This window comes from Lipophrys pholis (assembly GCF_963383615.2).
Source record: "Lipophrys pholis genome assembly, chromosome: 15".
Lineage (NCBI taxonomy): Eukaryota > Metazoa > Chordata > Actinopteri > Blenniiformes > Blenniidae > Lipophrys > Lipophrys pholis.
Genome location: NC_137642.1, coordinates 16,195,363 through 16,207,557, shown reverse-complemented (window position 1 = coordinate 16,207,557; position 12,195 = coordinate 16,195,363). Strand labels below are relative to the sequence as shown.

Here is a 12,195-nt window from a genome sequence, read left to right as displayed (position 1 = left end):
TCCTGATCAGTCTTTGCTTTGAAACAAAACCCACATCTGTTTCCAATGCACTCCCCGCCGTTTCACCATTACTAATATAAGATTCATACCTGGCCCTGAAGGCGCCATCCAGTCCTGCTGGACATCCACAATCAAGTGTGGTGCAGCATAACTTCCAACCTGCGCTTAGTGCAGATACACTCATTTATGAAAGGCTGCTCTCTTGTGGCCACCGAGAGTAAATTATGACCCGAGGAAAAGGATGGATTGACAAGAAGTATTATGTTGTCATAAAGCGGGACTGGTACTGCTGGATGTCTGCTGTGGACTCGAGACAGATACAATAAACACACACAGGAGAGGAGATTATCGGCTGTCAGATTTATCGGGATTGATTGGATTTCAGGATAGATAGATAGATAGATAGATAGGCACAGATAGATAGGCACAGATAGATAGTCAAACCTTTGCGCACTGGGAGCGGATCGGTGCGCTCTGGGGTCCAGGTTTTCTATCTCTCCTCTCACATCTATTTCCTCCTCGATCGCTACTAGTTTACCTTCACTTGTTCAGCCTTCACCCTGAGAGGAGGAGGGGGATGATATATGATTGGCCAGACGGGGAATGGTAGTCCAGAGGCTGGCATTGTGAGGCTGGCGCTTCCCACCGGTGTTCATGTTTACACCTTGCGGACCAAGAGGCGCACAACAAACTCGGGGAGTCCAGAATTCGGTGTCCGAGGCTGCCTGACAACACCTCCCCACAAGCTCTTCTATTTTATTTTATTTTTTAACGATTTCAAACCAACTTTTTATTTTTTTTTTCTTTCTTGGGAAACGGGACATTTTGGTTAATTGATCATCTCTGTTACGAGCAGCGATGCGTCAAACTTTGTTGTGGCTGTAGTTTTGCGCCGGAGCTCTCGGCTCACAGTCCAGTCGGCTGCGAGTGGAGCTGGAAATGAAGTCTCTCTGGAATAGACCCGGTAGATTGTTCCTCCGTTTTCACAAGGTGTGATACCTCCGGACCCCTTTCAAACTTTGATTCACGGACGGAAATTACGCCCTTTTTCAATCTCTCTCCGACTCTCGACCTGCTTGGTAAATGGATGTGTTCTGATCGTTTTTCTCTCTTTTTTTTTTTTTTTTTTTATTTGCGTCAACAAAGTCAACTATTTACCAAAAACAACAGCTTCCAACTGAGTCCCTCAGTTTGCTGGGCTGTTTGGGCTTTATTCACGGGTAAAGACTGTTGGACAAAAAGCCTTGTTGGTGTTTCGAAAAGCTGCGTGGACAACCCGGGGCGTTTCTCCACGGCAGAGCCGGAAAAGATGCGCTCTGTTCGGCTTCGGTCTGACCAAGGTGTCGGTCCTCTCGTTCTCCTCCTCCTGCTGTGCGGGGCACACATCGCGTCTGGCACAGGTAAGTTTAGCAATTAAAATCTAGTTTGGAGCGCAGTCATTGTGTTATTTTAAAGCTTCCATTGTAGCTATGTCTTCAATTGAAAATCAATATACAAAGTTTTTTTTTTTTTTTTTTTATGAATTTACTGACACTGTCCATATTCTGGTATATTCATTCATACATTCATTCATTCATTCATTCATTCATTCATTCATTCATTCATTTTAAATCCTTGTGTGGGTTATTGTACAGACCACAGGTGGAACAGCTCAGGGGTTTTGGGGTCGCCTGCTGACAGGCACTTTTTCTTATATACCCACAGCAAAGTCTTGTCTTTCAGTAGAACTGTGCACTGAGCTCTCTTTTCTACTTGGAGCGGAAAAATCAAACTCCCCTGGTGCGCAGGGAGTAATTAAGGTTTTGCTCCATGCCTCCTTGGCCGCTCCAAAAAGACAAAAAAAAAAAAAGAAAAGAAGCGAAGCCTTGTGAAAAGTAAAACAGAACACTTGATGTGCTTCGATGGAAGAGATTTTTTTATTTTCATCTTTCATTAAAAGATACAGCATCTACATTTCCTGGCACTTTCTCTTACGCCATTAGATGCTGAACTCTTCATCACCATAAACCATTTATACCTGTTTCGTCTTTATTTTTTTTTTTAACAAAGCACTGATGTCTGAAGAGAGCAGACTTTTATCAGTGGATTGCCAGCGGCTAATTCCATCAAAGACCTGCCACTTGCTCTCATGGAGATGAAATTTTTTGCCACACAGGAAAAGTCACTGTGGGTGAGCTGATTGGATGGGACCTTAACACCAAGGTGACACTTACCTATATCCAGTATGAGATGAATGGCATATTTCAGTGTGGACATCTCCTCCTCTTGTTTGTGGGATCAGATTGAAACACGAGGCAGATTTCTAGAGGTTTACTGGATTGTGGATTAAGCGCAGTTCACAATGGACCTAAAAGAACAAGGTCGACAGACAAAGTCTTCTCAACACATTACTCTTTGGTAAAGAAGTCAGTTTTTACCTAATGACTGCGGTAATCTTTTGGTGGACACACAGATTGTCTGCCAAGAATGTGACTATTTCTTTGAATGCCAATAATAACCCTCACTGCACCTCCCAAGGTCCTCATGTGTGTTATTCTCTGAACAGGCGGAGCAGAAAAGCAGCTTACGTTTATTAAAATTGTGGAGGGTTCTGAAATCCTTGCATGAGAAATGAGATATGTTAGTATAAACAGTCGAACATTGCAATGAGGTCCTCTTGGAGGAGTAGGACCTTCAAATCGGGAGACAACAGAGCACAGTAGTATGATGTGCTCGGAAAAAGTTTCCGTCTTTGCAGATATATTTAGAGAATGCACAATGGGACAGACAGATTGCATTTATCTTTCATCCTACGGTGTGTAAACCTCTCCTCTGCTGCTTCCCTCCCCAAGATCCCTCCAGTCTCGGTTTTTGCCTCTATCTGGTTGTGCTGAGCTCACAGTTCTGCTTTGGAGCTACTCTTTCTGTGTTGACATACACATTAATTACCCAGCCTGCCAGAACACTTGTTTGGAGTAACTACCCTGCTGTCCACTGCCTCGCTTTAGGTGTTATCATTGACGTTTGGAATTAGAACACAGGCATACACGGAGCGTATTCATGCGGGGTTTGACATGACGAGATAAGCTAAAGTCCAGTAAGCACTTAAGAGGCGGGGGTCAAAGACCACCGTCCAGACTCGGAGGTCAGGAAAGGAAGAGTACAAGAGGAGGTGAATGTGTGTGTGTGTGTGTGTGTGTGTGTGTGTGTGTGTGTGTGTGTGTGTGTGTGTGTGTGTGTGTGTGTGTGTGTGTGTGTGTGTGTGTGTGTGTGTGTGTGTGTGTGTGTGTGTGTGTGTGTGTGTGTGTGTGTGTGTGTGTGTGTGTGAGGACAGCGAAGGAGCACAGGGGCAGTGGAGTGTTCAGAGTTAGGAAGCGTAGCATGTCAGACACTCCCATAGAGGACTGGATGAATAGTGACACTCTTCTACAACACGCTGTCTCATTTGTGTTAAGTGTGGGAATTCTCTTTCTCTTGAATAACAGCACAGTGGCAGCAAAAGGACCCTGGAATAGCAATTGTGGGCGAGTTAAAAGGTTTTGCCTTTTCTAATTCTATAGCTGGGTTTGAAGGACTCTGAAACAGCCTGACAGGTAGAGTATAATTCTTAGATGCATGAAAAGAAAGGAATGTGACAAAACATCTAAACTCAAACAAACACCAAAGCAGATTTGGCTTCAAAGACACTCAACAGATTGAGATGTCAGATTAGATTAAAGTGTCTCTGAAACATGTAGTCATAACAAAAGTGCTGCCAGGCTGTTGCATCTGCAGAGATTTGGGCAGGTGGTTGGGTACTGTGAAAGATAAACAGACAAATCTCTTTGGGCCTAGAAATGAGCCAGACCAGTTCCACAGGCAGGTCCTGCTCGCAGACCAGACCGGGCCACATTCTGTCCCGAGGCAGTGCATTAGTTTTATGGCCGTCAGGCGGCAGGGGATGGGATCGCTGGCCAGCCACTGCCCTTTCTGCTGTATTATTCATATGTGCAAAGTGGTCTTTGTTAATATTTAAAATGTGCTTATGATGCTCAAATTCTTGACATCAGAGACAGCAAAGGAGAAAAAAATGGGAGGGGAACAGCTGCTCAGCTCTCATCGGAGTGTAACTGACCTGGATGGTTACAGGAGGTCGTGAAGGATTTTAGGGTACCAATAGACATTTACACACTAGATAAAAGAGTGTCAGGTTGAGCAAGTGTGCCAATTGCGGGCGGGAGCTGTTACTGATGATGCGTGTGAACCAAACAAGAGAGAGGTTATGCAGGGTAATACTATCCATCTGAAAAGGAAGAAGAAAAGCAGAAAGAAGAGATGGAAGAGAAATGAATCCGGGAGCGACACATTGAGACAGATTGATCTCCGGGCATGGCTTTTAAATATTCTTTATGAGAAAAGAGTGAAGAAGAAAACTCCATAGCAGTGGCATTCAAGCATCATTAAACCTCTGGCACAGGCCAGACAATGAGGTGGTGACTAGGGGGCAAAAAATAAGTGGAAAAAGAGTGAGAGGAAGGCAAGTCTTTTGCAGCACAATCAAGTTAAAGCCAGCAATGCAACAGAAGAAACAGTGGTTAAGACAGAAGGATATTGTCGAGAAGGGAGGTGGAGGATTGAAAGTGAAAAGAGACACACAAATCCACTTGGGGGATGTTTTTATTAAGGCTCTTATCGATGGAGAGAGCTCACAGTATTAAGAGTAGACATGTTTAATGCTTTGCCAATACGGTGCATGTTAGACTGGACCATAAATCTGCAGCAAACAGCGATGGCTCTGTAAGAGGGCAAAGCAGCCAGGTAAATGGAGGAGGGCGCTGACTCTGAGGAATGGAAAGAGGAATTAGCAGCAGTGGGAAGTTTCGAGCAGAAATTGGCAGTCTTGAGATGAATATAGTTTTAAGCACAGGTCATTACTTTCACCGCCAAAGACAATGTGTTCTTAGGATATCTGGACACTCTGGTAATAATCATCTAATCAATGCTGCTGAGCCTGACAACTTCCTCAAATCGGGTGTTATATATAAAAGTTTATTAAAAAATCTGTTCATAATTATCACCAGCTTATGGAATTCACTGTTCATACATTTCATGTGATACCTCTGTGGATTCTGGATATTAAATATCCTGTTTGTCTCACACCAGATGGTCTCGCCTACCTGTCTGACTTCATATAAAACTGTGATAAAATACTGGAATGTTTCAATCTAATCCAAACATTTGAAACTATTGATGTTTGAAATTTAAAAATATCTTTGACCGAGCTGTTTATCCCAAGGTCAAAATATTCCTTTCTTTATCCACCTCAGCAGAAAATAACTGGCATTCATTTTATTCTATCATTGACTTTCAAAAGTTATATTTGCAGAGATAAAATACCAACTTTTGGCACAGGTTTTGAAACGGTCAACAAGTGGAGGAAAGGTTGGAGAGTTTGTAAGAGTTGGATAGATGGATGGATGGATGGATGGATGGATGGATGGATGGGTGACCTGACAGATGGGAGCTGAGTAGCAGCCCTGCCGGTAGGATGGGGTACCCCCTGCCCCTCCATCCTGCCCCTTGGGGGGAGATGGGTGGAGCAGACAGGGAAAAAGGAAGAAAACCTCAGTGGGGTTCCATTGTGCTTTAGATGAATGGGAGACTCCAAAAAGCTTTTTCTGCCCCTTTGTGTGGGGTAAAGGGGGAAAACAAGAGAACCCACACACCCACAAATTCAGAACTTCACCAGGGCTTATATTTGCTCCAGTGTGTGCTTTAGAGGTATGTTAATTTTGTTTAACCTCTCTTTTCACTTCACAATCCCAGACTTGCTCAAGAAATTGATACGTTAACATTTGCTCACTGACATCTCACGTCAAAACAGAGTGCACCCACCCACACACATAGAGACCCACACGCATGCATCCACTTATGCAAAATGGAGCCACATCCTCTGATGAAAAGGTAGCATTTACGTGTATAATAGCACAAGACCAGCAGGGTCACTTGGGAGGATTGAGTGAGCAACTGCAGGAATTTTCATTTAAGATCCCAGCAGCCCTCTGAGAGTCGTGACCAATAGGATCAGGATTCACTACGGGGGGTCATGCCAGATCCAAAGCAACCCCCTTACCCTAAGAGATGCACACACACACACACACACACACACACACACACACACACACACACACACACACACACACACACACACACACACACACACACACACACACACACACACACACACACACACACAGTAAGAGTGGTTGTGCTGTCGTGCTGAGGTATATAGATCAGAGGCAGAGTCAGCATTTGATTGGCTGTGCTGCGGTCCAACACTCTGCGTGTGTCCTCATATAAAAAAGGGAGCTTTTTCAGACCGCGCAGATTCCCCTCATCTTCTTAGCAGAAGCTTTTTTGTCTTCAAAAAGGCAGCCGAGCCAAGTCCACTCAGAGCTTAGACCAGAGCCAATCTGTTAATGCTTGTGTTTGTGTCTGCCTGTATGTCATGTCGACATGGCTAACTGGAGGAAAATTCCTCCTAAAGTGTTGCTATTAACAAACCTTCCCAACAGAAGAGAAAATATCATCTATTAAAGAAGGCAAACAGCGTTACTGTGAGTTTGCCTAATGAATATGTAATACAATGTTAAATTCCTTCACTTAGACATTTATAAATTGTTGTCACTTGTCCCCATTTCTGCTTGCTCTTCCTTCAATTTCTTGATAGTCTCATCAGGGGTATTTATAGCTTTATAGTCTCACATATACTAGCCTCTGTCATCCATATCTTTCTCGCTCAATCATTTTTTTTTTTTCATGGCGGTTCTCTGGCAGAGTTTGGGAATTGCTCTTTAGAAGGCACTGTGAAAAATCCCATTTCTCTGAGTGTAACGCTTATTAGGGTCCCATCTGCCCTGGAGGTACTTATGAATGTGGGGGGGGGGGGGGGGGGGGGGGGGGTGTTTGGGTTGTCAGGGGTGGGTAAAGGAGGGGAGCAAAGGGAGCTTTGTCATGCCTGCGTGTAAGTGGATGTGGGTGCCACTGGGGGCTTGTGCAAGGTGGGTTGAGACTTTTAACAGTGCAGAGCACACACTGAGCAGCTGGTGTGTCTAAAGTAGGGGAATGACACATAGACCTCCCCGGAGAGTAAGGCGCATTGAGCATACGTGTGTATATCTTTGGCTGAGAAAGTGAACGGAAATGATCTCGTGTCCTTCTGTCTTCATGGCAGGCAGCTAGGCAACAGCAGGACTTTCAAACAACTTTGTTTTTTTTTCCCCCTCCTTTTTTGTATTGAATCAAGGCAAATGATGGTTAATGAGTGTGTGTGTGTGCGTGCGTGCGTGTGTGTGTGTGTGTGTGTGTGTGTGTGTGTGTGTGTGTCTCTGTATTTGTTGTGTATGCATGTGAGTTTGTTTGTGTGGGCTTGATGGATTTAAAGTGAATGACTGCATGTCAGCAGCGCACCGCTGTGTTATTTAATGAAGTGACTGTTGTGGAGTTAAAGCATCATGTTTGTCTCGTAAGCTTATTGCCCCTATTAGTATCGAGAGTGTGACTGGTCACTTAATCAAAGGAGAATCAGGGCACATCCACACTTTGCTGTGAATCCCCCATCTTTCATTCCCCTGCCTCCTCACTCTTTTCGCCTCTTAACATCTTTTTTCAGCCTTTTTCTTTATTGCGCCCACCACCTATTAACCCTTTATTGGGCAAGAGATTACATTTAGTAATTTTTCCATTTTATCCTCTTCCGCCCACTTTAACAATGGTCAATCAATGACTGTCACATCATAGTAGTGTTAAACATGAAGTGGAACTTGTGTAATATTTCTGAAATTTGTTCAAGTTCGGCAACACTTCTTTACGTTCAAATTAAAAAACCTTTACTCCATGTTGATTTTAATCCAATGTACATGGAGAAAAATGGCAATGGATAGTATGTCCATCTTTAAACATAATTGGATGTTTTCATAGTAATTGTTCGGGGGGGGGGGGGTCCTGATGCAGGATTGCATACAAAACAGTGCATCAGATGTACTAACTGTAATGTACATGTTTTTCAATTAGTGAATCTTTTAAGCTTTGAATTATTGAGCAGTAGTGTTTATTTATAAACCTGATGCAGCACCAGGGGAAGATAAATAACCGAAAATAGGAAGTAATTATCTTTCAACAACTCATAAGGAATTACATTTACAATTTGTGAGTTCTCTCTAAAGGGTTAATGCGTTTTTAAAGATCTTCACAGAATTGACCATCATATTGAAAGAAAATGCCGGCATATGCAGGCAGAAGAGATGCAATAATAATCCCTATTTCTGCTCAAGCACTGTTGGATTACAACCATAGCAAAGTGAAGAGTGAAAGAATGAGATCTGGCTTCATCCACCCTCTAATTCCTCCACTCGTCTTCAGCTCCAAGACTTAATTCTTACTTCTCCTCTAGAGGCTTTGACTTGGAGCCTCAAAACACACAGTAAAGATTCTGTTCTTGCCTTGGATGCAGGTCTTAATCAAAGGCTGACAGGCACATCTTGGCTCAGTTCGTGTGTTTGAGTGTTTGAGTGCACACTGATGGTGAAACCTACTGCATTACTTAGGTATTACTCCCTTTTCTGCATGGGTCACAGTGAGGTCACACTTCAAGTCCCAATCAGTACACACACACACACACACACACACACACACACACACACACACACACACACACACACACACACACACACACACACACACACACACACACACACCACACACTCTCATTCATATCTCTTGTTCTGGCAGCCATTCTGATTGCACAGGAGGAAACCTGGTTTATTCTCTTGCTACTTTCAGCATTCCAGGTGTTATGTGATGTGATGTACTCTGCGAAGTGCTACCAGGCATCAGCCGCTGAACAGATAGGAATCGTTTTAATCGAGCACCGTGTGTGAAGTAGAAAGACAAGATCTTACGAGGCAGATGTACCTGCATGTAATTAAGTTTAGATTTAAGTGTATGAGCTCACACACGCATCAAGTGTGTCAGCGGGTGTGTGTTCCAAGCCTCTTACCTGCTGCTGACCAGATGGGCTCAACAGCCGACCTCACGCTCACCTCTCTGTGCCACTCTGCTTAGATTAGCTGGTGAGCGACGCCAAGGCACATGGGCATTATAATGGATATATGAAGTCCCCCCACCCCCACTGCAATACCCTACAATCCTCAATCCTACACACACAAAAGCACATGAACAGATCTCATCCTTCATATAGGATATTTAGGATGACAATATGTTGTTTTTGTGTGTGTGCGCGCGCGCGTGTGTGTGTGTGGCTGGTTGAGCAGCACTCGTGGCCTGCTGTTTATAGGGATTATGAAAGCAGATGGACAGCCATGCTGACTGGTGTGGGTTCATTAACTCTGGGTGTCTCTGTTCTGACTCTGCTGCTGCTGTTGCGCAGCTTCACTCGGCTGCAATCCCCTCAGCACCCTGTGTGTGTGTGTGTGTGTGTGTGTGTGTGTGTGTGTGTGTGTGTGTGTGTGTGTGTGTGTGTGTGTGTGTGTGTGTGTGTGTGTGTGTGTGTGTGTGTGTGTGTGTGTGTGTGTGTGTGTGTGTGTGTGTGTGTGACACAGCATATCATACAAACGACGCCCCTCCCAAAAAAAAAACCCAAACCCAACAACAACAAACAAATAAAATGTATTGCTGTTTATCAACGGGTGGCGAATGTTTCTGTTCGATTGCTTGATGTACAACTTCACCGGCTGATGTTATGTTGTCATCATGCGCTGCTCCGTACTGAAGTAATTTGCACTGCATCCTTGCTTGTTGTATTTCAAAGTAACATATTTCTACATGAAGAGACAGCATGAGAAACACATTTCATATAATTACACCAGTGCTGGCTGGGAGGTTATGATTTAGCATGATGCTGTATCTTCAGCGGAGGACTCTTTCTGCTGCATTTCACCGTTCTTCTGGGGGAGATGAATAGCTGTAGTTATAGTGGATCATTAAACACTGAGCAGTGTCTCGCTGGCTCCAGCTTCAACCTTCACGCTGCAGCCAGCTCCTGCCTTCATCTGCTGCGGCTTGATAAAGGAAACATGCATCACGCAGGGACAGACAGACATACCTGTGGAGAGCCAGACAAACAAGACAGGCGGACGGGCAGATTCTTGGACAGATGGACTGTTTGGATTCCCTCAGAGGCCACAGAGCCATTGGAGGGACAGCGAGATGGAGAGAGCATTAGACATATGACCAGGAGAACACAGAGTAAAGAAAACACACACACACACACACACACACACACACACACACACACACACACACACACACACACACACACACACACACACACACACACACACACACACACACACACACACACACACACACACACACACACACACACATGCAATAAATAACAACTGGAAAAAACAGAAATCATTTTATTTAATCATTCTTTCACACAAGTTATTAATGCCACTGTGAGTATGAGGTGTTGAAATTAAATACAGTGGATGAAACGCCCCAAAAAATTCAATTCAATTCAAAAAAATTCAGCACACATAAGACATTAATTAACAAACAAATTTCCATTAATCTACAAAACGTATTGTAATCAGAGGGCTTTAGAATGTTGTTTCGTTTTAGTTTGTAGCAACACCGGCAGCCCAAACAATAACCAAACAAGTACATTTTGTGAAATCATTTTCACAATTATCAATTTAAATGAGGATCCCATTCAATTTTATGTTGACCCATTGAATGAATAGTGAAGTAAAAGTCATATAAAAAGAATGATATGTCTACAGCGAATTTTGGTTTATATCTGGGCCAATGACTTTCTGAATGGATTTTCCATGTTCACCCTGCTATTTGTTTTATTTGCGGGCATGAATACCTAATTAAGTGTCAATGTGTGTCTGGATTGTCTGTCTCGCAGTGTGGATTCTGACGGCCACTAAAAGTTCACAATGACTTTATGGAAAGGACACTAGGACACTTCCTTTTCACCCGTAGAAATATACTGGATGGATGGGGAAAATATAGGAATGAATATTAATATATTTTAGTATTTATGGTAAATACAATGAAACTGTCTTTTGGGACCTACCTGCATCTGTCTTTTCATATTACTCTTGAACGATGAACACCGTTTCCAAACAAGCAAATAATTTGAAACCCTTTGAAACATGAAATCCTCTCGAAACACCACCTCCACTTAACCTCGCAGGCAAAGAGAGATCATTAACAAGTACTGTAGTGTTTGCCCTTGAGAGTAAATAATCCCTGTAATGGAAAAATATCAGTTTTACAGTGAAACTGCAGCAGTTTGTAAGTTCCCTTGTTTGACCCCCCTTGTGTGTGAGTGTGTGTGTGTGTGTGTGTGTGTGTGTGTGTGTGTGTGTGTGTGTGTGTGTGTGTGTGTGTGTGTGTGTGTGTGTGTGTGTGTGTGTGTGTGTGTGTGTGTGTGTGTGTGTGTGTGTGTGTGTGTGTGTCTCTTCATGCACCTGTGTGTGTGTTTGTGAGTGACAGTTATACAGTGGTGTGGAGTGTGTAAATCTCCCTTCCTCTAAGCTCAGCAGAGGACTTTACATTAGCACAACAATTTACACATCTGTCCTGAGGCAGGGAGCAGGCAACTCTGAGAATAATGAAAACCTCAGTGGAGGGGACTGTGTGTGAGAGGGGGAGACTCTGTAAACAAGAGACAGGGGTGGTTTATTAAAACCCCACCACCACTCGCCATCCTTTTGTCCTTCTATTCTCTGTGTCCCTCACCTCCTCTCCCCCTCTTCTCAGTCAGAGGAGCGATTACATGCCTCTGTCTCTCTTGTCTTTCATCTCTGTCTGTGAAGAGAAGAGGAATGAAGGTCTTCTGTGGCATGTAATTACACAGAGACATCCTGGATGAGGGCGTCTGTCTCCACAAACAAAAAAGCAACCCCCTCTCCCTTTAAATACCTCCTGATAGAGGAGAGATCTAAAAAGAGACATTTAACTGCCTTTGATCCACCACAGGGCCCTTGTCTTTACCTGCCACTTATGGAGACCTAATAAGTACTATCACAAGTCTATTTATTTCATTAGGAGCTCTGACACTAACATGTGCATGGCCCGGTTCCAGCTCCATGGGAATGAAATATGCAACTCCTCCATTCATTTTAAGTACAAAGTCATAATCATGACACATTTACAGGCCGGTGTTCCAATCTTACCCATGAGTCATATTGTTGAATG

The 12,195-nt window shown here is 43.6% G+C and overlaps 1 protein-coding gene across 1 annotated transcript in view; it reads left to right on the top strand.

Moving 5' to 3' along the window:
• Nucleotides 1-1,309: 1,309 nt before the first annotated feature.
• Nucleotides 1,310-12,195, top strand: part of unc5b (unc-5 netrin receptor B) — a gene marked incomplete at both ends in the record, with an annotated part of 49,804 nt that continues 38,918 nt past the window's right edge. The window contains one exon of the mRNA XM_080482007.1: nucleotides 1,310-1,400. Within this exon, the coding sequence (XP_080338133.1) occupies nucleotides 1,310-1,400 (91 nt within the window). The remainder of the gene's footprint in view (nucleotides 1,401-12,195) is intronic.